Here is a 24982-nt window from a genome sequence, read left to right as displayed (position 1 = left end):
GAGATGTGGTTGACCCGACAGAGTTAGGAAGAATGTTCCACCAGGAAGGAGTTGTGAAGCAGAATTTATTCAATCTGTATTACAATATTGATTGTATAATTGATTAATGATTGTTTATTTATTTAATCCATAGAAGGTATCCTTATTATCATATCACTATTTATTGGTATTAAAACTTAAACAGCGCAGAACGGCTGCCATGGCTAAGATGACTAATGCTTTACTCAGCAATTTGATGTATAGCATTTTATCTGTATTTACTGCATTTGCAGGTGATGTGATTTTATTACTCTCTCTTCGTACACACTCAAACAAACATATACCATATACACACATGTGAAGGTGAAAATACAAAAAGTTTGTGTTATTTCTATATCTAAATCAAATATACAGCGTTTTTGGGATGGGATGGGTTATATCAAATACTAACAGTCTCTACATTTTCACTTAAATAGTTTGATTGATAACATCATTTAAAATGGGAAATGTTGCCTCAAAAACAAATCATTTTAGTAGTATTTCATTTCACTATATAAATGGTTAATCAAAGCAGTCACAATACTTATACCACCACCATATGACAACACACCTCTTTATAAAGTTTTAGAGAACTTGAGATAACTTGAAGCAGTAAACTTCATTCAGATCTATGACTCAGACTGGCTTCAGCTATTTATATCTGCCGGTGTGGATGTGGATACCATATTTTAACAGGAATATGAAAACATGAGAGACAATCTGTCAACCATATCTCTTTCTGAGAGGTTTTTACCATTTTTAAAAGCCCATGAATACAAAAAGGCATTATTTTGGTCTCATTGACCACAACAAAATTAGACAATTGCTGTACTTAAGTCTATGACGAAAATTAAACATAGGCCTACCACAATACATTTTTGACCATTTAACATTACGTTACCTGCACCTTTTTCTTCATCAAATGAAAATCTTTAAAAATGAACATTTTCTGAAGTCCACTAATAAATTGCATGTTTATATGCATGTCATGTTCTAGCAGCGCCCTCCAGTGTACAGTAGAGTAATAACAGAACCTGCAAACCAGCTCAGACAGAGCATTTCCTCAAGCCTTCTTTACTAAACTTTGTAATTTTTATATTAGCCGGCATATTTATAGTATATTTTGAAGCATTTCTTGTTGTCTGTTTTTTAACATAATTTAAACATATATTCATAACCAGAGCCAGGTGTCACAAATCCAAGAAATATTTGTCAGGTCTTTTTTTAAAGTCAATTTAAAGTCTTGGCTACAAAAACATATGTATCATCATTGCCCTGACAAAATAACAAAACTCACTGAGCCAGCTCGACTTTTCATGTCAAAATGCCATAAGATAGCAATATATTAACAAAACATGAACAAGTACAAGTGTTTTGTCGTGCCTACATTATTAGGGTATGATTTAAGTGTGTGTATCAGTTTGTGTTACTTATAGATCAACATTTGTGCCTTAATAAAATCTTTCCTTATTAGGCCATAATCTTTTTGTTTTTATAAGGATCTTCTATTCTTGGCAAGAGGAAGGAAATTGTGAATCAGACTGCTTATAGTTTTTGATGATTTAGGACTTTTTTGTCACGTTCTTGTGTTTTATTTTGTTTTGTTTTTGATGCAATTGAAGAAAACTTCTCCTTTAAGTTTCTCAGAGACACTTTCTAGAAACAACAGGCGTCTCACACAGACTTTGAATGTTCCTCTACCGATCATTCAGTCAGCAATAAAAAACTGCCAAATGTAAGACGTTTCCGATTTTATTCATTTGTGGGTTAGTGTGCAAACATATAGTGTGTGATTTTGATTATGATTATGATTATGTTAATTAATTGATTATGAAACATACTAAATGATGCTTATTTGAAAATGGTAGGTTTATAGTGAGGGAATAGAATATTAAGTAGGCTATGTACAGCATAAAAGGAAGCCATTGTGTTTATGGAAAGTCCCCAAAAGGTGTGAAAACAAATCTTCTAAGAAGTGGAAATGCACTTAACCACTGAATTCTTAAAAGCATGAATTGGAGCTGTGTATGTGAATTGGACCTGTGTATGTGAAGTACACATTGAGCCATGATATGTGTATATATTTATTGTGAGGCTCTCTTATTTACTATGCATACAAATATATAAGGAAAGTGATTTGAGGAATTAATTAATTAATTATTATTTAAAAAACAAAAATGGATAAGAAATGATTTTGAGAAATGCTATGTATTTCTATACTCATTTAACTCCCAAATCCCCGATAAACCCAGTGAAACATCAGACCTCACTTCCTCTATTCATATTCTTGACTGCTTCCCTCTGCCATGCATTAGGCGTGGGAAATGTCATTTTGGGCAATTTAACTGTGCTGAAGTAGTGTGTATATAACACCTAGTCCTATTAAGCGAATCTCAAAAAACTAAAATGTAAAAAATGTTTAAAAAAAATCAGTTTCATAAAGAATAATAAACTCTATAAAAAAGAAGCCATTTAACTCATAGTGATTCATAAGAACATTTTATTTCTTAAAATACTGAGAAAAGGACATTTCAATACCTTCTGTATAAAATTCCTGAGACAGTTTTACAATGATCGCAATAATTTTTAAATTAAATTAACACATTAAATCCTCTCAGCATCTACATCCCTGTCATTAACATAAGGTCTGAATAAAATTGTTGTGAAAGGACAAATCAGACCTTTATAAAAGACAGACATATCACATTTGTGCAAATAAATATGATTTACAAACTGTGGATAAATACATCTGATTATTACATCTACTTCATCTGTTGTATTGACAACACAGTCAAAGATTTTTATATGATTGCAAAACACATGTAGCTGCCATATGTCACCTGAGTGGCAGAACATCTCCCACATTTATTCTGCACAGCCTTTTGTCCCCCTCCAAAGTTAATCCTTCTGTGGAAACCTGGAACCTTTTGTATATGCGTCTAAATCCGTTTGCTTTCTTATCCATTGGTTATAATTGGTGACTTTTGTGTAAACCCCTGGATTTGACTTTTCCGCACACTGTTTTCCCCAGCTAATGATACCGAATAGGAACATTGTGTTATTTATTTCGCATACTAAGGGCCCTCCAGAATCACCCTGAAAGAAGAGTAAGCACAGTGAGATACTTCGCCATATTTCCAAAGATACAATTACAATTCTTTATGCCGGATGTTCATCATTGGTGAGAAAAGTATTTTAGTGTTACCTGGCAAGCATCTTCTTCCCAATTTCTGTCAGCTGCGCAAAACATGTATCTGTTGACTTCGTCCGTATTGTAATACTTGTGCTGGCAGTCACTCTGTGAAATAAGTTCGACCCGAGCCGTTTTCAGATGTCGTGAATATTCAGAGCCACCTTTACAGAATGCAAACAAAAAATGTATGACATTTGTGTTTTTTCATGTTATTTCACATTACTAATGTTTCTCTACAATTCTGTCTTCTTATTTGTCAGTACAACATTTCAGCTGTCATTAAATTCACACATAACTAGTTTCTGCAAGTGCACAACGTGTTTTCTATTTTCTAGACATAGACAAGATACATTTTAGAATAGATAACTATGGGTTAATTGATTCATTCAATGATGTGCTGTATACAGTATGTGAATAGAATATCTTGTAGTGCTTTATTATGATATTTAGAGTCACAATTCATCATATCATCCTCCTAAGATGACTCATTTAGAATGATGTTGTCATATTTCATATCATAGATAAACTCTGGATACACCACATCTTCATCTTCTCTTGATGTAGTATGAACAGGATCATTGTTATTGTGCTAATGTGATGTACTATTTCTGCACACAATGTATGTCATCCTACCCCTTTGATATCTTCCATATCCGGAAATTTCGCAGTAGAATCCTGAGGGAACCATTTGCTGGAATGGAGGAAGGCAGGCGGTTCTCACCGAGTTTGTCTTCATGGCACATTTGCCATCCCCGTTAACTATCTTCAGTAGAGCTAGATAAAAAGGCAGTTATTTTAATTATTGACTTCCCCGTTTAGTTTCTGTAAATGTATTCAGTGGTTAAAAATTAAAGAAAGAAAACATACCAATGTCATGGGTGAAGTTTTCAGTTGTGTAGTCAAAGCCTCGATGGACCACAAGTCGGCTCACCATGAATTTCTGCTCTTTTGAGTCAGTTTCACTGATGGAATTCCTTCCCAAAGAGACAGAGTATTTCCATATTTTTGTTTTCCCACTGTTCAAATAAAATGTTGATGCACATTAGTGTCACAATAGTTAAGGTTAAATAGGGTCATAGTCTTGAGTTAAGAAAAGTCAGACGTACCCTGAAGGGAAACAGTGAGCTGCAGTGAGGACCCAGCATGGAGCAATGAGAGTTCCTCCACAAACAAACCCCTTTCCAATGAAGATAGCTGCCATCCAAGGCTGAGTTTCAACAGATGACCTTGATCCTCCAATAATCTTTGACATACGGGGTAAATTTCGCTCCCCACATGTAAATTCTGCATAATAACAGACACAACAAAAGTATATTAAAAACTGTGAACAAAAAACACAGAAAAGGGTAAAGTCGATACATAAATTCATTAATAAATGCATTTATTGTTTTTGTTTTGCAATATGAAATACACATATTAATATATCCAAATTAATTCAAATTTTACCTGTGTCTTGCTTAGGTGGTTCAGGTGCTGGTGGACTTGTGGCTGAATGAACAACAGTAAATTGTGTTAACCTGTCAATTTATCAATAGACTATTGTGTTATTTTTATTTCATTTTATGGCTAACTCAAATCACAAAAGTGAATAATAGTATGTACTTTCACTTACTCGTCTTTGTTTCACTGGTGGGAATGTCACAGCTTTCTTTGATCAGACGTTTTCCTCTTCTTACCATACACCAAGGCCTTAAGCTGTCACCTGGATTCCTAAAGGAGAAAATACAGAGCATTATCCACTGTAAAAGGTTTTGACGTGAGGTATAGTTTTTTTTAAGTATCCACAAAATACTCTTTGTTTAGACAGCGGAAGCATAGGTAATTTAATACCTGCAGAAGTTATGATGGCAGTTCATAAGGGAAAGGGCCAGATGTCTTCTGATTGGGATTGAATCCCAGGGAACACAAATTCGTCCATTGACTGTTACTGACACTTTTCCTCCATATTTGCTTTCATCACTTCCATCAGGCATGCATTCACCAGCCTCCCCTAGAAAAAACTAACTGTTTAATCCTAGGACCTTTTCATAAAATGAAACAAAAGCAAACTCGTTTTGTAACAAAGCCTTGATGGAGTGGGACAAAATAAAACAAAGACTTACTGCGTGCTAGAATACGAGGGTCATGCCAACGGTATGTCTAAAATCATGAAAATTAATATTAGATATGGGTGTATGTAAAGGGATGCTTTTTTTAGGAAGTAAGAATTTTCTGTTCTCTCACCGCTTCAATGAAACACAGAGCACATGTTAACAGTAATATCCTGAAAGCGCTCTTCATCTTGACCGTTAATCGATGTTTCCCTTTTCTGGAGAAAAACATTTTGAAGAAATGAAAAAGTGTACTTATATATATTAATTGTGTATACATTTACATTATACTATCCGTCAATTTGAATTAAATCTTAGTTTAAATTCAGTAAACTCATTACATATTAAAATCACTTTTTTGTCAAACTAATTAGGATTCTCACAACAATATTATTTTTTTAGAACTCAATACTTGTATAAAGAAAAATGTCTTATTCAAGTTTCCACATTATATCAATAAATCAAAATTGCATAGAAAGTAGCTATCCCTTTAAAACATACAGAATGAGAACAAAAAATGTTTGGTTTGTCTAGGTGCTTACCTTTCAGATAGTAGAAACTGTAATGTATTGGTCTTCTTATTTTCGTGCAGCTGTCTTTTTTCCTTGAGAAGCTGTGCTGGGGTTGCAGATCATGTGCTGTTGTGTGACAGTGAGTGTTCGTTGCTTTATAGTGAATGTTACGTGATTGGTTGAGGAGAGGAGGGACTGGCACATGCGCTGTACAGGAATGTTGTTGGCAATGTTTTTTTCAGAAACCACCACTGTGACTCAAATTGAATTACGCAAGAAAGCTAATCTTTTTTAAACATGAGACACCATCCTAATAGGGAGATAAAATCCCTTTATATAAAGTTCCTGTAAAGCAATAACCATCTCTGCGGTTTCTTTATTGCACTGCTCATTTCACAACATGTTTTGAGGGGGAAATACACGATCAAGCGTTTCCTGTGAACCATTCAAATATCTGTGATCAAAGCCTAATCTATAGAAACACTATATACAGTTTTTCTATAGGTCCAGACCAGGACAAAAACTCTTTTGGAACAGTGGGATCCTTTTTGACATGTTAGCTCCTGAATTTGACCTGAAATACCTACTGAGATAAATGAAAATAGAGATAATTGATAACATCCAGACATCATCCAGATATCAAAATTGTTATATTGTGGTCTTGCGGTTGACGTTATTCTCAACACTTCTGTTGTCAATTGTAACACAAACTCGTGAAAAATGTTTTGCCGTATGTTTGTGTTTTACCACTTTGTCTGGTGTCCTGTCCTTTTTCATTCTTTTGGGTCTCAGACAATAATTCAGATCAGGTCGTGACATTCTGTTTAACTGGATTTCATTCTAAATCTAGAAGATAAATTAGGGGGTTTACATGAGAGACACTGACTGAGATGATGACACCATAATATACTCTAACTGGGCAGATGTTCAGACACACATTTCCTGTTCAACACATGATAAAAACTTCCATTATTGCTGTTTTCTGCGTTTAAATGTTTGCATCACCCTACAAAGTATAGCTCAGGGCTAGTCAACTGGCGGCCCATATGCCAAATGAGGCCCACCAATCATCTTTACGTGGCCCGCCTTTACATTTCAAATAAATTGAAAAGTTTAGATTTTTTTAAGTCCCAAACGCTGCTAAATTTATATAGAAAGTATTTCCAGAGCGTTCATTTTTTTACGTAAATAAATTGAATGCCTTATAACTCTCCAGTGTAACGTCAAGGGGCAGGGGTTACTTTTGTGCTGAGTGTAATAAAGTTTATGACTTTCATTGATTTGACTTTCATTTACTAAACCAAATATCTTCTAAACCAAATATCTTCTTGTAAAAAACAATGCCACCCACATCTTGGATGGAATGGTGGTGAATAAATGAACATACATTTTATTTTTGAGTAAACTAACGCTACAAGGAATGTAAAATTAAATTAAAATATATGACCTATAAGAAATGTATAAAACTTGCCCGCATCATATTTATACTTTTGGAATCTGGCCCTCAAAGAAAAGTAGGCCTAGTTATAGAACCCTGCTGTAGCTGTTTGAACAATTTGTTGAAGTGTGTATTAAAAGAAGAAATAAAACATGTTTGTGTTCATGTGTTGACAGGTTTGGCTTCACTTTTATTGTGTAAATGTCCTATAAAATAATAAAATATATGGATTGGTTTCCAATGTACAAATGTTCAACATTGGTCAGACCATGTTTGGTTTGTCAAATCTTTAATGTAAGGGCAAGAAGGGGTAACATTTGTGGATAGTGGTCAGTAAAAGTAAAAATGCGGCCTGTGAAATAACAATCAGGCCAATGTTTGTAATTAGAAATTGAGACCAAGTTATTCTAATGAAGAAAACAAACACACCCCGACAAAACATTTAGCTTCCGATAAAAGAACATGCCCTCACAGACCTGTATTAATTTAGAATGCACTTTAAACTTTTTCCATTTATTGATGCAAGCAATGTATCTATTCTAAGTGACTTCCTTTTTCTCTTGAGAAATACTGATCTCACTTGCATGCTAAGAAAAGATGCTGCTAGATAAGGTTTTGAGGTTTTAACACTATGCTTAAAGGCACACGATCTAATTTTGGATCTCAAAAATGATCTAAAACACATAAGGTCTATGTCAGACTCACAGTCATGGTTCGATTTAGTTAGTTAATTAAATAAATTACAAATATGCTTTCATCATTAATAGGTTGATTTAAATCAATATAAATACATAATGCCCTTCTTCTCTTTCTGACCATGTAGTGACATTTGCAAAATATTCTATTATTATTTATTACCACAAAATATATACATACATGAGAGAGAATTTTCAGTCTGCCTTACAAAATCACTTTTTTAATGGTCTCTATAATGCTAAATATGTGTAGTATTTTATCATTATCATCATATTTCAGATATGATTCACTCTTGACCCCTTGATCCCCGATCCTTGAAATATGGATATACAGTATATAAAGTCTATGTTGGCATTATAAAATTACGTCCACAGAACAGATGATCGGTGCATTCACAGGCTGACAATGTGTTTTGATTGCTCAACAATACAGTAATATCTTTATAGTTATCACAAGTAAAAGAGCAAACAACTGTAATATCGAAAAGAGTCAAACACATCTTCAAAACATCAACATTTTAACAGTTTTTGATTGGTGTCGTTCTTACAATTCAGTAAATGCGAGATACTACTTAACCCTAAAAAGGTATAGAGGTAGTCAGAGAACCTTAATAGAGAGCAACTCACTTGCGTTTGTAACTTAATTATGTACAGCAAAACGGCTTAATAGGGATGAGACGGGTTATGTTTATTAGTATTCAGCGCCATCTCCTGGACATATATCGACGACAACAACATGAACGCATGCTCCTTTAATGACACGACACTGTCCATTTATAGGCCTTACTCTTTTAATTTATAACTCAGATTGCTTAAAGCGATAGTTCACCCACAAATTCTGTCATCATTTACTCAACATCATATTAATGCTATTCAAAGGGGACCCAGAACTGTTTGTTTTCTTAATGTCTTCAAAATATCTAATTTTGTGTTCAACAGAACAAGAAATATACGTTTTCCCCTATGGTAGTAGATGAAGTCCAAGAACTGAAAATTACCAACATTCTTACAAATATCTTTCTTTGTGTTTAACAGAACAAAGACGTGTATACAGGTTTGTAACAATCCGAGAGTGACTAAATGATGAAATAAATTTTCATTTTCGGGTGAACAACGTTGTTCCCATTTATTACATTTACATTTTAGGCATTTGGCAGACGCTTTTATCCAAAGACGCTTTTATTACATTGCTTTATCCTATACATTTTACATAGGTATTTGCAATCCCCTGGGATCGAACCCACAACCTTGCTCTTACCACTGAGCTACAGGAAAGCGTTTTCCTGTATTACGCAACCTAATGTCACTTAAATAATGATATGAAGCATACAAATAATTTATCTATCTTTTCAAAAATATATATTAATCTTTGCGTCACTTTCCTGTCACAATAACCAAGTATTTTGGTGCCCGCTTATCACACTGATTTGAGATCAGCTTCACATACTCTGCTGAATTTCCTTATAAGTTTTTAGTCACGGACCGCTGATCCTAGATCCGCGCTAATGTCTGGAATACGCAACAAGACTTAAAATCTTTAAACTAGACATCATACATTTTTGAAAGTTTCAGATAGAAACACGCGAATTGATCAAATCCACAAACAGGCACAGACGTTCTGCAACAAGTCCAGACTGAAAATCTGGGCACATTCTTAGCAAAAGTCTTGTTGTGTATTTTAGCTTTAACGCACTACGCATGCGCGTACTTTGTTTCGATTCTAACTGGAGTAACGTTAGCAGCTGACTGGCGTGGCCGCCTTCAACAACAGTACAATTGCGCCAAGCACTGTCGCTTTATCCTACCATTCTTTTTAGACTGTAGTTTATTTGTTGTTTTTTTGTGTGGTTTGATCTGCGTTTAATCGCGACTGGTGATATGGAAAGGAAAGCTGACCGTTGAAGGCTTGTGAAATCGCAGGCTAACGGCTCACGTCGAATTGTTTACGTGTAGCTAGTTAACAGTTAGCCAGTTAGCAAATCTGACAGCCGATATGATGGCACGTTTGAGAATGAAATGGATGTTCGTGTCATTCGGTATGGATTTATAGGTTCATACACACTCTCTCCACATCGGATGTGGTCGAATCGAGTGAGTTAGAAACAACGATTAAAGCACGGTAAGTCACTACAGGCTAACTCGGTTAGCTCGCTACTAGCCGTGGAACGTTTCACTTATATGTGGGTGAACGGTTTCATTTTTTAGTCGTCGTTAGCAAAAACAATTACTCGGGGAAAGAAACTCTTAAACGAAATGTCTGTAGAGCCCTCGTGTAGACAAAAACCGAGGCTGTCATATATCGGTTTGTGTAGAGTAAATGTGATGTGTGTTACTATTGTGTTTCTCAGATGGATAAACCTCCTTTTAGACAGAATCAGGTCTGTGGCTCTTGGCACATGAAGGAGAGGCTTGGAACAGGTGGATTTGGTCATGTCTACTTGTATCAGAATCAGGTCAGTGTCTGCCTGAAATGCATTAATCTTTACTTATAGACTTCATGCTGATTTGTCCATTCACTTTCATTTGCAGGAGTCCTCAGAAAAAATTGCTGTGAAGCTCTGTCGGCTTGAACTTAATTCCAAAAACAAAGACAGATGGAGCCGAGAGGTTCAGATTATGAAAAAGTGTGTACATCTTTGTTACTATATGTAAATCATTGTTGTTTTATTTTTTTGCGTTGACTTTGATAGCTAATCATGTTTTTTTAAACACTTTTCAGGCTAAAACATGTTAATGTAGTGACAGCAAAAGATGTGCCTGATGAGATGATGCACATTGCCTTGAATGATTTACCACTTTTAGCCATGGAATACTGTTCCAAGGGAGACCTTCGAAAGGTGTGTAGTCTTGAGCAGCTTTTAAGTAAACCACGAAATGAAAATTCTGTCATCATTTACTCGCCCTCAGGTTGTTTCAGGTTGAACACAAATTTTCGGGTAGTCAGTAATGTCCCAGAACTGAAATTTGCTAACATTCTTCCAAATATCTTTCTCTATGTTAATCAGAGGAACTACATTTTACAGGTATGAGATAACATACTAGAGTACTAGAGCTGGGAATCGAATCTGATGTTTCGATTCGATTCTGATTCACAAGCTCTCGATTCGATTACAGATTTAATACAAATCCTACAGATATTTTTATAAAAAAGATCAGTAAACATCAGATTACATTGGTTGGTTAAAAAATGAAATGTTGAGCCACAAACCTGTATACTAAACTTTAAACACACTTGGGTAAATTGAAACGGAACAGTCGCATACCTTGATCACACAGGATCAGGTTATTTTACATTTAAGATACTGTATACATGAAATACAGATGTGGGGAGGTCATTTCTAAATCACACGAGGTCCCGTTCGAATTGGGCTTAAGTTACATTTATCATAATGAACAATAAAGAGAGAAGGGACATGTACTCGTCTGTATTAACACAAGTGCGCTACAGTTTTTGTGTTGTCTATTGAAATATTGGAAGGTCTTATCTGTTATGTTAAGAAGAACTAAAGCCTTGTCTGCATCCGTTTACAATCCATTTTAGATCTCAGAGTTCGCGCCACCTTTGAAATGCCTTGCCAATAATAATTCTTGTTTTCGCAAGAAATCACTTTACTTTTTTCTTTGTAAACTCTCTGTAAACTCTTTCTTGGTTTTCACAAATGATGAATCCCCAGATGTTAGCGCTGCTTGGCGTTTAAAAGTAAAAGTACAAAAAAATTGAATGCCATTGAAAGTGCTCTGTCACTGTATATTTTCACTGTATTTTCCATTTTCTGATAAACACAATAAAATAAATGGTGAAAGTAATGAACCCGCCATAAATAATAGTTAAAGTTTCCCTGAAAAAAATTCTGTGTACAATGCTACCTGTCACACGCAGCAGACACACGCGTGCTAGCAGCCGGATCCTCTTCGTTCTGTTCTCAATTTCCTTCACAATGTACCGTGATGAAATGAAAACATTTGTTTTAGCCGTGTCATATGATCGCTTTAAATGTGACGACACACCTGGATCCGCCATGTTAATTAAGCAACAAATTAACGAAATGCTCCCTGTTGTAACATCCACCTTAAGTAAAAATAAATGTGACATCTAGTGAAAGTAGTTGCAATAACATTCACGTTATTGAATGTTCAGTGCTTGCGGAAAAATTGATTTGAGGCTTTTGAGAATTATTAATCATATCCTGTCGATTAATCTTTTTTTATTTGCCCAGCCCTAGTTAGTGCATGATGACAGAATTTAAATTTTTGGGTGAACGGTTCCTTTAAGTCAGCCAGTCGTCAGTTTTCTGTGCAATATGCATCAGACTCATTACTGTTTTTTCTATTTCCTGTTGCAGTTGTTAAGCAAACCTGAAAATTGCTGTGGGTTAAAAGAGAGTGAGGTGTTGGCTTTACTAAATGATGTCGGTAATGTCATTTTTCGAAACTCCAATTATCATTTCATTTTAATAATATTTTTATGAGTTATCTTTAGTAAAGATGTAAAACAAGCTATTTTATGTTTGCCAGGTTCCGGAATCCAGTACCTCCATGAGAATAAGATCATTCACAGAGATCTCAAGCCAGAGAATGTTGTACTGCAGGACATCAATGGAAAGGTATTTGCTATTTGGTATGGTTTTTGTCATAAAGACTTATTAGTTCTAACCTTCTCTTTTGTTTGGATGATTTTTGCAGCTTGTCCACAAAATAATCGATCTTGGCTATGCCAAAGACCTGGACCAGGGGAGCCTATGCACTTCATTTGTGGGCACTTTGCAATATCTGGTATGTGTTTGCAGTTATCCGTATTAAATAATACAAGAATATTATACTATGCATTTGCAAGCTGTAAAGAAAACAAAAAAATATTGTTTTCATTTGGTCTTTGCAAACAGGCTCCAGAGCTGTTTGAAGGCAAGTCATACACAGTCACTGTTGACTATTGGAGCTTCGGCACCATGATCTTTGAGTGCTGTTGTGGATTCCGCCCTTTTCTTCACAATCTCCAGCCTGTGCAGTGGTACTTGTCTTTAAAATCCCATTCCTCAAACATCATGTTTCTTTCTCTGTTTAAATAGTCACATTTACCGTCTGTTTGCTTTTCTTAGGACAAGCAAAGTGCGAAACAAAGGCCCGAAGGACATAATGGCTGTGGAAGATATGAATGGAGAGGTCCGGTTTTCTACCCACCTTCCATACCCCAACAATTTAAGCAGGTAGCTGAAGACACTGTAATTGAATTAAGATTCTGCCAGTTTTGTCTTAGTTGACTTACTGTGTTTGTTCTTGTAGGACACTACTGCAGCCCTTGGAGGGACTGTTGCAGCTGATGCTTAAGTGGGACCCAGTACAAAGAGGAGGAGGATTAAATCCAGACGCAAAACAGCCCCATTGTTTCGGTCTTCTTGATCAAATACTAAACATTAAGGTTTGACATGGGCACTTGTTTTTTTTTGGATAAAATAATAAAAAAAAAATCAAGCTATTGCGCGTTTATACCAGGGATGTGATTTTCCGTATAAATTCGGATTTTTTTGACCTCGCTGGGATCACCCGCGTAAATTGCATAAATTCGATTTATTTTAATTTGTGGCGGGATTGGGGGTTTGGGGATGTCAAATGGTAATCGTAAAGCTGGCCAACAGGATCCTTTCTACGTTCTCTACGTCATGCACACGCTTGTTATAATAAATGCAGAGCGACCGCTTCATTCAGAAGAACATTATTTTGCGAGTTATCTTTATTTACATTTAGTCATTTAGCTCACACTTACAAGTTGGGTAAACGATGGAAGCAATTAGATCAAACATTAGCACAACAAAAAGCATAAGAGCGATAAAAACATGTCTCACAAACCCTACTACAGTGTACAGAGCCAAGTTTAGTTTATCTAAGCATGTTTTTTCATTTTTTCATATTAAATATTGTAGAAAAGATATAGAAATCAGAAATGATCAGTCAGGTTCAGCCGGAAGAGATGTGTTTTCAGCCAATTCTTAAAGATGGCGACAGAATCTGCTGATCCTGTAGCAGCAGGCAGGTCATTCCACATATGTGAAACCGATCCATAGATGGTTCGTGAGAGCAATTTTTTTTTTTACCTTTTTGTGATGGCACCACAAGATGTCATTCGTTTGCAGAGCGTAAGGATCTGGCGGGTACCATTAAGGATCTGGCGGGTTTCATTCACTTATTTCTGCATAAGTGTATGAAAATAGGCCATTCCGTGATTAGATGGCTTGAAACTATACAAATGGCAACTATACAAATGGCCGATCTAGTCACTGCAATATAAACGCATTGAAGTCTCTACTGAAAGCATACATTTAAATGAAGTAAAACCGCAACATGCATCACTTGCAAAACCTACGGATTAATATGGAAAAACGCTGTACGAATGACGCGCCATCTACTGGCTGTGTATGGAAGTCTCTTGAGGCCACAATATTCTAAACTTTTGTGTTTAATTATTGTTTAAGGAGTGATTGCTGAGTACAATAACATTTTAAGTAGGTCTAGTATAAACTACTCAAAGGCCATTTGTAAATTCCGCCTTATTTCACATAAGCATAAGATATTTGCACAAACCATTAACCTATTTTATTAAATATTGTTTAGGTGACTGTTAAAATAATAAACATTTAAACTGATATTTCCAAAATTGGCAGACGGAATTGGGAAGTTAAAATAGTTTGTTTTTGTGTTGCTAAGTAAAAAAAAAAAAAAATTTAATCCTGTATTTAATCAGGTAACATTTAATTAGTAACATTAAAGACGTTTTTGGGGGATTGGGGTTGGGCGAGGGTGCGTACTGTCTTCCTTCCTTTATGTGTCCTTGGACATGCCTTTTCAACTATAAGTTATGTTTATTGGAAAGTATGATGAAGCCCTTGGATTTTTTTATTGTTAGGTTGTTCACATCTTGAACATGACAACGACCCAAGTACACTCGTTTCTGCTCAGCCCAGATGAAGGGCTCCTCTCCCTGCAACAAAGGATTGAGGCTGAGACCAAAATTGAACTTCTGAATCAAGAGCTTTTGCAGGAAACGGGAGTTATGTTAGATCCCAGGAAACCTGCTGCACAGTGTGTTTTAGATGGAGTAGTAAGTCCTTTTTATCTTATTATTTTTAGCGGTTAATCAGCAAGAGTTTCTGATGATTTATTTTGTTTGGTTGTGTCTGATCCTTAGAGAGGATGGGACAGCTACATCGTATATCTGTTCGACAAGAGCTTAACCAAGTACTCAGGACCTCTAACAGCTAGAACACTTCCTGAGAGTGTCAACTTTATTGGTATGAATTATATTATTTGCAACACATATGGAAAGCTTGTTTGTTTGTCAGCATTTGTTTTTTATTTATTTAGAATTTTAAAGCTTCATATCTCTTATTTCCCAACCCAAGTCGTTATTATTAACCACATTTCTCTGTTGCAGTGCGGGAAACCAGAACCCAACTCCCTCTCAGTGCCCTGAAGAAGGTATGGGGTGAGGCAGTTAGCTACATCTGTGGTCTCCGAGAGGACTACAGTCGCCTCTTCCAGGGTCAACGTGCAGCCATGTATGTGTCTCGTATTGTACTTATTCTTTAATATCATATTCTTTAAGATCTTTCATAATTTATTGTTGTTTTGGCGTGTGTATATGTAGGTTGAGCCTCCTTCGCTACAACACCAATCTTACACGATACAAGAACATGATGTTCTCATTTTCCCAGCAGTTGAAAGCTAAGCTTGATTTTTTTAAGAGCAGCATACAATACGACTTGGAGAAATATAGCGATCAGATGCAGTATGGCATATGTAAGTGTTCACAGGATTGATTTCCTCAAGCATCATTATCAAGCATTCAATTATATATTGAATGACAGTAATCTAAAACAATGTTTATGTTTCTGAAGCCTCAGAGAAGATGCTGAAGGCTTGGCAGGACAATGAAGAGAAGGCAGCTGCATTTGTACAGGTACTGTGGATAATACATAGTTATTTAGAAGGGATTTAGTTAGGTCATATTTAAGCTTGCTTTTAAGCTGACATTGTTTAAGCAACAACTAAAGTTTTGTGTTTTTGAAGGTGGCAGAGATTGGTCATTTAGATGAGGAGATTATGGCGCTGCACTCGGAAATTGTTGAGCTTCAGAGAAGTCCTTATGCTCGTCGACAAGGAGACGTCATGGAGCAGCTGTGAGTATATTCTTGCAGTTATTTAAAGTTTCTCAGAATAGATTTCTCACATTTCTTGAACATTTTGTGATTCCACCTGAACTGTCTCTGATCACAGGCAGGAGAGAGCAATTGAACTCTACAGACAATTGAAGACAAAATGCAAAAGTAAGAACAATCTGTTGTCTAATCTTTCCTGCCTTCATAGTTCCACATAGTGGGAAATAGTATTAGTGAGTTAAGGAGGTAAATATTAGGTGTTAAGAGATTTGCGTGTTGTGTCTCCCCCAGTGCCAGACCCCCAGCATGGCTACAGTGACAGCTCGGAGATGGTGAAAGTCATTGTACAAACTGTCCAAAATCAAGACAGGGTGCTAAGAGATCTTTATGCACATCTCAGGTAAAAATGCTTTTAACATTAACATTCTGGTTTAGGTAAAGTGAAAGTGACCTATTTGTCAGTTATGGTGACCCATAACCGAAATGTGACCTCTGCATTTAACCAATCCAGTGCAGGGGGCAACTATCTCTGTAGTGTCCTGGTAGCAAACGGGGGTTAGGTGCCTTGCTCAAGGGCACGTCAGTCACTACCTGCCTGCCCTGAGAATCGAACTGATGACGTTCTGGTTACGAGTCCGACCAACTATCCACCAGGCCACAACTGCCCCTAAATCGAACTGGTGACCTTCTGGTTACGAGTCCGACTCTCTAAACACCAGGCCACAACTGCCCCTTAACTGAACACTATCCACATTTCAGACATTTTGAATTCGAAGTTTCTTACAAATAAGGAGGGTTGATAGCAGTTTGCAGCACAGGAGCCTTACAATGGATTTAGATTTAAATGAGTAATCATCAAATCAAATGACAGTAAACTATGGATTACATCTAGGATCTGTTTTAGAGCCTCTGCTATTCTCTATATCAGTGATGCCAACTTGTCACCTTTTGGCGAAATTTGCCGTTTTGGAGCCAAAATGGGTCATGATTGTGATTTGTTTAGACCAGATGAGTTTTTGAATAGTAAGAGTATGATAATTTAAACAGTTGGATTGTTTTGATTAAGTAATAATAACTCAAAAATACAGATAGTAACACAGTAAAAACACATTAAACATGAATTATGAAAATGAACAAAAACAGAGTTATCTGGTTTTGCAAATAAACTCTTCATGTGGTTGTCTATTCTAGACACTTTTAGCAGAGCATGGATTATCCTGATTATGTTTACTGAATAATATGAGAGACATATATACAACTATATATACACAATGACTATATATAATATATTGGGTTGGGGGTCTTGCATCTTTGTCACCTTTTTCACCCCAATGAGTTTGCATCCCTGCTATATACATGCTGCCCCTTTGTGACATTATTAGAAAACATGGAATAAGCTTTTATTGCAATGCAGATGATACTCAGCTATATCACACTAGCAAGTTTCAAAAGCAAAGTAAAATAGGCTCTTACAGAAAAAGTAGACTTAAAATAGGACAGTGCTTGTAGTGCGTGTGAGGTATGGTGGATAATGATTTGAGCACATCGATTAAATGACTATTACAGTATACTAAAATATGTCTGTTATTTGCAGTAAAATACTTCTGAGCAAGCAGAAGATTATCGACCTCTTCCCTAAAATCGAGAGGACACTGGAGTGCATTAAGGAGGCAGACAGCACTGTCATGCAGATGCAAATCAAGAGACAAAGAGAGTTTTGGCACTTACTAAAGATCGCCTGTGTAAGTAACATGCTTTAATATGCACATAACCTGTCGTCACAAATTTCAATATAAACCGGTTAACACATTTTTACCTTCACAGGCTAGTATAGTTGTACAGTAATGTGTTTTCTATTCATAGTAGCTGAATGTGCATTTGTCTTTAGGCACAAAACATTACACGAGGCCCTGTAAGCCAGAGTGCTGAGATGCTCTCTTCACTGTCAACATGGAATCAGACTCAAGCCCAGTGTTCTTCTCGATCACCCATGTCCCTGCAAGTGCCACACGATGGGTAAAGCTTCATAGCATTAGGGATTTTACATAGACTGTGTTCCTGCCTAAGGGTTATTGTTAATAAGGCTGTTAAAACCAAAATCATTTAATTTCCAGTGAATCAGTCAATCATCTGCTTGAGGAGAACCAGCGCTACCTGAGCCAACTAACCAGTTTACTGCAAGAAACACCTGAAGAGAAATCAGAAAGCATAATGGTGAGTCTTTCATCTATGAAGCTGTTAACACAGCAACAGTTTGAGTGAGTTTTATATTGTATGCTGTTTTATAAAATTTGGTAAATGATGGAATGATTATACACTGATTTAAATATTAAATGTATTTTATATTAAGATGTTATGGTCTGTTCCACACAGGCTCAAGACTGGAGCTGGACTAAATATGAATCGCTGCTTTCTAAATCACAGCGCTTATAGAGTCAAGACATACTCTATGACTGGAAGTAACAGTTTTTCTTTTATATACAGTTACTCATCATCACTGGATTGGGATTTGTGTTGATTTGTATAATTTGTTAATCCTAAAGTAACCTTTGACTGTATCTAAATTCAGTTAAAATCACATTTTGCGGTGTTGTAGCTACCCTGTATATTTTGAGGATGCATTTTGAATTGACATGGAACCAACAACATGCAACAAATATCTAGAAATGTATTTATTTACATATGTCATAGTTCTCTGTATGGGCTGATTGTACTGTCATTTTAGCTGGGTAATTTGTTTGTAGTTCAGCATCTGCACTTTAAAGGCTCACTGTGAATGTTCTGAAAGTGTGAGGTCAATGAAATTGGTCACGTCACTTATTGAAAGTAAGGAAGAATAGAGACAAACCTTTTCCATTTCTGAATAAGACACAGAAATACACAAAGGCAGTGATGGTAACCAATATTGAATAATGGTTAAGAATGACTGTGATTGTTCATCAGTGGGCACATTTTAATGAATTCAAATGAGCCATCATACAAAAATAAAGAATAATAGATTGTTATATTTGAAATTCATAGTTATATTATTTTCCTGTAATTGAGTTGGTCCTGTTTTTCACATTTTTTGGCTCAAAGACGATCAGCTCAACAAGAGTTATTATATATCATAAACTAAAAAAGACTTTTTTTTTCTGAGGATATTTCGGGTTTAAAATTGACATCTTCTGAATGAACACTTAGGTTTTAATGTGTTTACTGTGTACATGACAAATAAACTGTAATAAAAGTGCTTTTCATTGTGTCATTTTAATGTTGTGATGATGCTAGGAGGATGGCAGAAAACACAAAATAGTGCAACACTAAGTAAAAGTCAATACAATATGAAATTATACATTTGTGAAAACAGTTTGTCAGACCTGAAGTGAACATATAAGGATAAGTATCTAAAAAGTTGAACGAGGTCGATTAGGCAATACAGGCTTCATTTATAGTATTTTAGGTTCAGTGTGTAGACCGCCGTCTATCGGACTTTATTTTGAAATTGGGCGCTTCGTCTTCGGCGACCAGCAGTTACTGAACCGTTGAAAACCAGAGTTGCGACACTCGCACAGAATGGATTGCAGAAGTAACTCGTGTCATGGATGGCTCTAGAGTTCCAAACAGTACTTTGAAGTCCATTCATTTCACTGTCTCCCAAACATATTCACATGTATGTTGAATTTTTTTTAATGTTTTCCTAATAAAAATGGATTTTCTGTGTGGTTAATACATTTTCTATAAATACTGCTCATTAAATAAAAAATCTTATCTACCCTCTTCTTGTATAAATTAAATAATGAAATCTCTTACTGCCTAAAATGGTTTGTCTTCTTCATTTTTCAACTCCTTTGTGGTGCATTTACTTGGAATCGTTGATTATTACTTGTACATGTTTATGAGAATGTCTCAACGTAATTTAACATTGGTATGTACTTATGATCATAGAAGCATAAGAAACAGATGAATGCATGCATACTGTTAACGTTTTGCACATTATTCTTCCTCGTCAAACTAAACGCACAAAACTGATTATTACTGTCTCTCTTACAATCTTCAGACCGAAATATTATTATACATTTAATCAACATAGTAATCAGTACATATATCGTGTTGGTATTTAATGAAATTTGTTGCAAACACAGCGGCTTCCACTGTTTCTCCCCCTTAAGCCCATTCAAACACACTGACAGTTTGGAATTATTCCAATATTATCCGACTGCAATAACGGAGTCCTCCAGGACCTGCACTTCTGGGACGCACTTCTACCCTATTTTTTGTGACAGCGTCACATAACGAATTTGGAATTCAGAGAACCGCAGTCCCAAGGACCCTAGATGTTGAGGACCAAAAAAAGACAGTATTTCCACCCGAATCTAAGTACTTAGAGTTTTAGGTTTATTACACCCAAATACTACTTTATTTCTTACAATTAAACCTTATTGCTAACAGCTTAATGTTGAGTAATTATTGTGACTAACTAGCATAATATAATAACACATCAACTAAAATAAACAATAAATGACGCATAGCCTCTTCAATCACTAGATTAACCACATTTCAAGTACAGAGTGAAGACACAATGATGACTCGGGGTAGATTTAAGATTGTGTATATTTTATAAAGTATCAAATTAACAGTTGAACACAAAATGTTTAGGCCAACATGAACCAAATTCATGGAGCACTTCATTAATGACCAACTTCATTAAATTCACCAACATTGATGACGTTTTCATTGACTCCTAAGAGAGAGAAGTGAATGAAATAATGAACATTCAGTTGAACATGTTCAAATCTCTAATTCTACATTTCATATTTAAAAGATCTTAGCGACTACTGAGGCTGATACCTAGCAAAATTACTTGACAAATTAATTTATTAATCTTTTGTCATTTTATTGCCTGCACTGAGCTCTGTCCTTGAAATCACTTCATATACACTACAGTCCATGACGAAATCTAAGACCGTGGTATTTTTTAACAGTCAATTATTATGTCTCAATATTAGAAAAATAATGTCAAAATGAAGAGACGTGCTCATAGCATGCTTCGTGGGGTAAACACTAAAACATTAAGATTAATTTAAATGACTTAAAATGGAGAATAATTAACAAGGTTTCAAAACGAAGTGCAAAATGTTGTGCTGGCTAGGACTCGGATTAATACTCATCCCATAGTCACTAAATCCACATAAACTTGCCAGTCGTGCTGAGGTTTCGTTAAAATAATATACTTACAACTCGTTTTACAGGATTAGACGTTTATATTGCGGCTATAAAGTGCATTCAAGACTATTTAGCAACTCACGGTCAACTCACTTCGGCTACATTGACTTTCCAATTAAAATTTTCACAATTGTTTTAAATGTAAAACGAAAAAAATATGATTCACATTAGATACTCACATTCTTGTCGTCCATACTTCAGAAAAACACGCAGATGGCCTCGTGGTCGCTAAAAACCTAGACACCCAGAAATGCGGTCCTGAAAGTGCAGCCTCTGGGTTTGCAGGCAGATGTTACCCAACTATTCAGAGCTCCACGAACCACATGACCACGCTGCGAGATCAAAGTGTGTCGCAACTCTTGTTTTTCAACGGCTCCTGCATTTACATGTTTCAACTAAGACCTCCCATCTATATTATATCTATAAACTTCCCATTTTGTCTAAATTTGTTCATACTATCAGGTGAGTGTTATATAGACTGCTCTTATCTGTTATATCATCGGAGATACGGGGGAGTGCAACATTTAATACATTGAAGTTTATTTCTAAATTAAATTAAAGCGAATTTGTTTTACAGAAAATCCCTGATATAACAATGGCTGCGTCTCAGAAATGTCTTGGGAAAGGTAGGAAACATTAACACTAATGCAATAATCTTGGGAACTGGGGCATCCGGTCTGAGAAGTTAAACCACTGGATTAGGATATAACATCATGTAACATTTACCCGATGTAACACGTAGCGTGTCATTCTTAAACATGTCCGGATGTCTTTTTTGTTATGTTTGCACGCGGGGTGTTTTTGTTATTTCATTATAAACTAGAATTTGCTTGACGACACATTGAGCCTGTTGCACCAGGTGTGTTTATGTGCTGACAACTGCATGACAAAGCATTTTTAAGAAATCGGCACAGTAACATGTTAAGGACATTTGTGACAGTGCTGAGAAGTGATTTGTCATCATGCCGTTGAAGTAAAATCCGCGCTGTCATAGATTGTTTTGCTGATTTTATTCAGACTTCCATTCCTGTTCTGCAGCCCCTGTTGAACCCAGTGAATTGTGTTGCTTTCTAAGAAAGTATTCCTATGAAAAGGTGAACCAGACAAAAAAATATGTTCATGGTCAATGCTCTTCCACATTTAAGTTTATCATAGAGATTTCTGTAATTTGATCAAACAGGATTTAATGTAGAGACCTAATACCAGTATATTTTAATCCAACCATATACTTTTGTTGTATCATCCACAACGCTTCACTTGTGTCTTTTATAAACTGGTAGTTCAGGACAGGTCTTGTTGGTTTTTCATACAACAGGCAGTGCTGCCCCTGGACCTGTGCCAAAGGACCATATTCGTTTATACAGCATGAGATTCTGCCCTTTTGCCCAAAGAACAAGACTTGTGCTTCATGCCAAGGGAATTAAGTAAGTACATAGTGACTTTTCTGTTTTGCTGAAGATTCTCTGTTTTGGATGACAGCTTTAATAAGTGAAATTGAAAAAAAAAATATATAGGAATTTCTACTTTTAACAAGAAGAAAATCACTCTGTGAATCATTTGTTGGTTTATATTTTGTATAGGCATGATATTGTCAACATCAATTTGAAGAATAAACCTGATTGGTTTTTCGAGAAAAATCCTCTTGGTTTAGTCCCAGTGCTGGAAACCCAAAGTGGTCAGGTGATACAGGAGTCACCAATCACCTGTGAGTATCTGGACGAGGCGTACCCTCAAAAGAAACTCTTTCCTTCTGACCCTTTTCAGAAGGCCCAACAGAAAATGCTACTAGAGGATTTCTCAAAGGTAGGCAGATATCATCAAATAGAATATAGAAATGTAACTTATATTTCCAGGAAGGATGTTGATAAAATGTCTGATTGTTAAAAAGAAAACATGGTTACGTCATTGTCGGTGGATTCTCTTCTTAGGTGACTCCATTCTTCTATAAAATCCCAATGGGAATGAATAAAGGAGCGGATGTCTCAGAACTTAAAACAGAATTTAAAGACAAACTCATCCATTTAAACAAGGTGGGAGTAAAAACGAAGTAAAATAAAGATGTGAATTGTAAATTGCCTAAATTACTTTAACTAACTTTCTTTTATTTGAATGGATTATGTCAGATGCTCGGCAACAAGAAGTTTTTTGGAGGGGATTCGGTCACAATGATTGACTACATGATGTGGCCGTGGTTTGAGAGAATGGAGATGCTGGAACTGAAGCCGTATGTTTTTTTGTTTCTATTATATATATCCAGAATATACACACATCTTTATATATAATTATGTGCATCTCTCAAACTCTTAAGGTTAAGCTGTGGTTTATGTTAAATTGAAAGCACACACATGAAGAACAACTCACAAACTGAGCAATCGTAAAACTAAACTTTAAAACGAGCATTAACACTCTCTCGTAATATTTCAGCTGCTTGGACAGCTCTCCTGAGTTAAAGAAGTGGATTGAGCACATGTTGGAGGATCCCAGTGTGAAAGCTATGATGTTCAGCACAGAAGTCTACAAGGCCTTCTACAAGACCTACATGGAGGGAATACCCGATTATGATTATGGGCTTTAGAGTAAATCATTTTCAATGATAACAAACAATTCATATTTTCCGATTTAATGAAATCTTGCTGGATCTATTCAAGCTTTGATAATCTTAAAATCAGATCTTTTAAATGGTTTAGTCTAGCACTTTCTGTAGCTGGTAAAACTCCTATCGTGGATATAGTGCTAGTGACTGAGTTATTTGTGAAATATTCAGCTGAATGGCATACAGCATTTTAAAACTGTTCTGTACACAATGTGGTGAAAGAAATGAATGACATTAAACAAATTGCAACAAGTTTTTGGAGTCTAGGTTAAATATAATTCTCTGAACATTATTATTTCCAGTTTAATTATATCCAGTTTGCTGTCTAATTATGCAGAAATAAATTCATTTTAGTTTTTCATTTAGAAACAATCATTAGTACACTAAGGTTAGCGGTGGTATAACCCTTGAAGTAAATCAGTAATGCTAATAGGGTATCTTATCTCAGGGTCCCCCTTTCTGGAATTTAAACAACAATGTCTACCTACACAGCCCAGATTCTTCCCATAGAAAAATGAACCCTGTGTTTTCTGGAATGCGATAGGAATATTGATTTAAACTTAAAAAACATACACAATTTACAAGTATTTTAAAAACCTGCTAGGAAAAGACACGTTTAGGCACCGGTCCACACCACAGCAGTGTCCTACCACTAGATTTAGAGCTTCAAACCAAGATGGTGACAAAGCAGCCAGTATTGCAGGTCCCTTTTCAAGCATTTATCTGTTTGCTTAAGTGTGCTCCACCCTGAACAGAGTTAAAAAGACTAAACATTAGATGTCTGTCAATAAACACTTAGATAAGTATTGCATTGCAGTGTGTGACAGTGCGAAACAGGGTGCTGTGTCATATTCATAACCTATGACCAAATAACTTTTGCTTAATGTCCAAATCGGTCTCTTTACAGCACAAAATATGTTTTTTAATGCATGTGATAGCAAAGTAAGTTGACTCATAGCCTACAAAACAAGAAATTTCATGCCACTGCAAGCCCGCCCTAACACAGCAACTAACTAAAACAGTGACGGATATTTAAAAAATGAAATATTGGAAATTTAGATTTGAGTTTGGAATAGACTCTTTGTATG

The 24982-nt window shown here is 35.8% G+C and overlaps 3 protein-coding genes across 3 annotated transcripts; 2 read left to right on the top strand and 1 right to left on the bottom strand.

Annotated features, from left to right (window-relative positions):
* Nucleotides 1-2525: 2525 nt before the first annotated feature.
* Nucleotides 2526-5963, bottom strand: plaua (plasminogen activator, urokinase a). The gene is made up of 11 exons (XM_056761117.1): nucleotides 5844-5963; nucleotides 5435-5519; nucleotides 5314-5350; nucleotides 5042-5201; nucleotides 4824-4921; nucleotides 4658-4699; nucleotides 4318-4495; nucleotides 4079-4227; nucleotides 3845-3985; nucleotides 3224-3372; nucleotides 2526-3114 (listed from the first exon to the last, which is right to left on the bottom strand). Exons 2-11 carry the CDS (start codon nucleotides 5489-5491, stop codon nucleotides 2917-2919), a joined length of 1209 nt encoding a protein of 402 aa, XP_056617095.1. The 5' UTR covers nucleotides 5492-5519; nucleotides 5844-5963; the 3' UTR covers nucleotides 2526-2916.
* Nucleotides 5964-9665: 3702 nt separating this feature from the next.
* On the top strand, nucleotides 9666-19328 carry chuk (component of inhibitor of nuclear factor kappa B kinase complex). Its single transcript, XM_056761159.1, has 22 exons — nucleotides 9666-10065; nucleotides 10295-10399; nucleotides 10476-10570; nucleotides 10666-10783; nucleotides 12290-12359; nucleotides 12462-12550; nucleotides 12630-12719; nucleotides 12830-12954; nucleotides 13043-13150; nucleotides 13227-13362; nucleotides 14845-15039; nucleotides 15127-15229; nucleotides 15373-15496; nucleotides 15586-15737; nucleotides 15836-15897; nucleotides 16008-16117; nucleotides 16215-16264; nucleotides 16388-16496; nucleotides 17691-17838; nucleotides 17985-18112; nucleotides 18211-18310; nucleotides 18470-19328. The coding sequence occupies exons 2-22, from the start codon at nucleotides 10295-10297 to the stop codon at nucleotides 18527-18529; spliced, it is 2277 nt and encodes a 758-aa protein (XP_056617137.1). The 5' UTR covers nucleotides 9666-10065; the 3' UTR covers nucleotides 18530-19328.
* A 2341-nt stretch (nucleotides 19329-21669) lies between these two features.
* On the top strand, nucleotides 21670-24147 carry LOC130431630 (glutathione S-transferase omega-1-like). The gene is made up of 7 exons (XM_056760768.1): nucleotides 21670-21763; nucleotides 21879-21927; nucleotides 22617-22725; nucleotides 22882-23104; nucleotides 23230-23331; nucleotides 23425-23525; nucleotides 23726-24147. The coding sequence occupies exons 2-7, from the start codon at nucleotides 21897-21899 to the stop codon at nucleotides 23874-23876; spliced, it is 717 nt and encodes a 238-aa protein (XP_056616746.1). The 5' UTR covers nucleotides 21670-21763; nucleotides 21879-21896; the 3' UTR covers nucleotides 23877-24147.
* The last annotated feature ends 835 nt before the right edge of the window (nucleotides 24148-24982 follow it).

The sequence above is a fragment of the Triplophysa dalaica genome, chromosome 11, assembly GCF_015846415.1.
Source record: "Triplophysa dalaica isolate WHDGS20190420 chromosome 11, ASM1584641v1, whole genome shotgun sequence".
NCBI lineage: Eukaryota > Metazoa > Chordata > Actinopteri > Cypriniformes > Nemacheilidae > Triplophysa > Triplophysa dalaica.
Note: the sequence above shows the minus strand (reverse complement) of the source record. Positions and strands in the feature narration are given on the sequence as shown.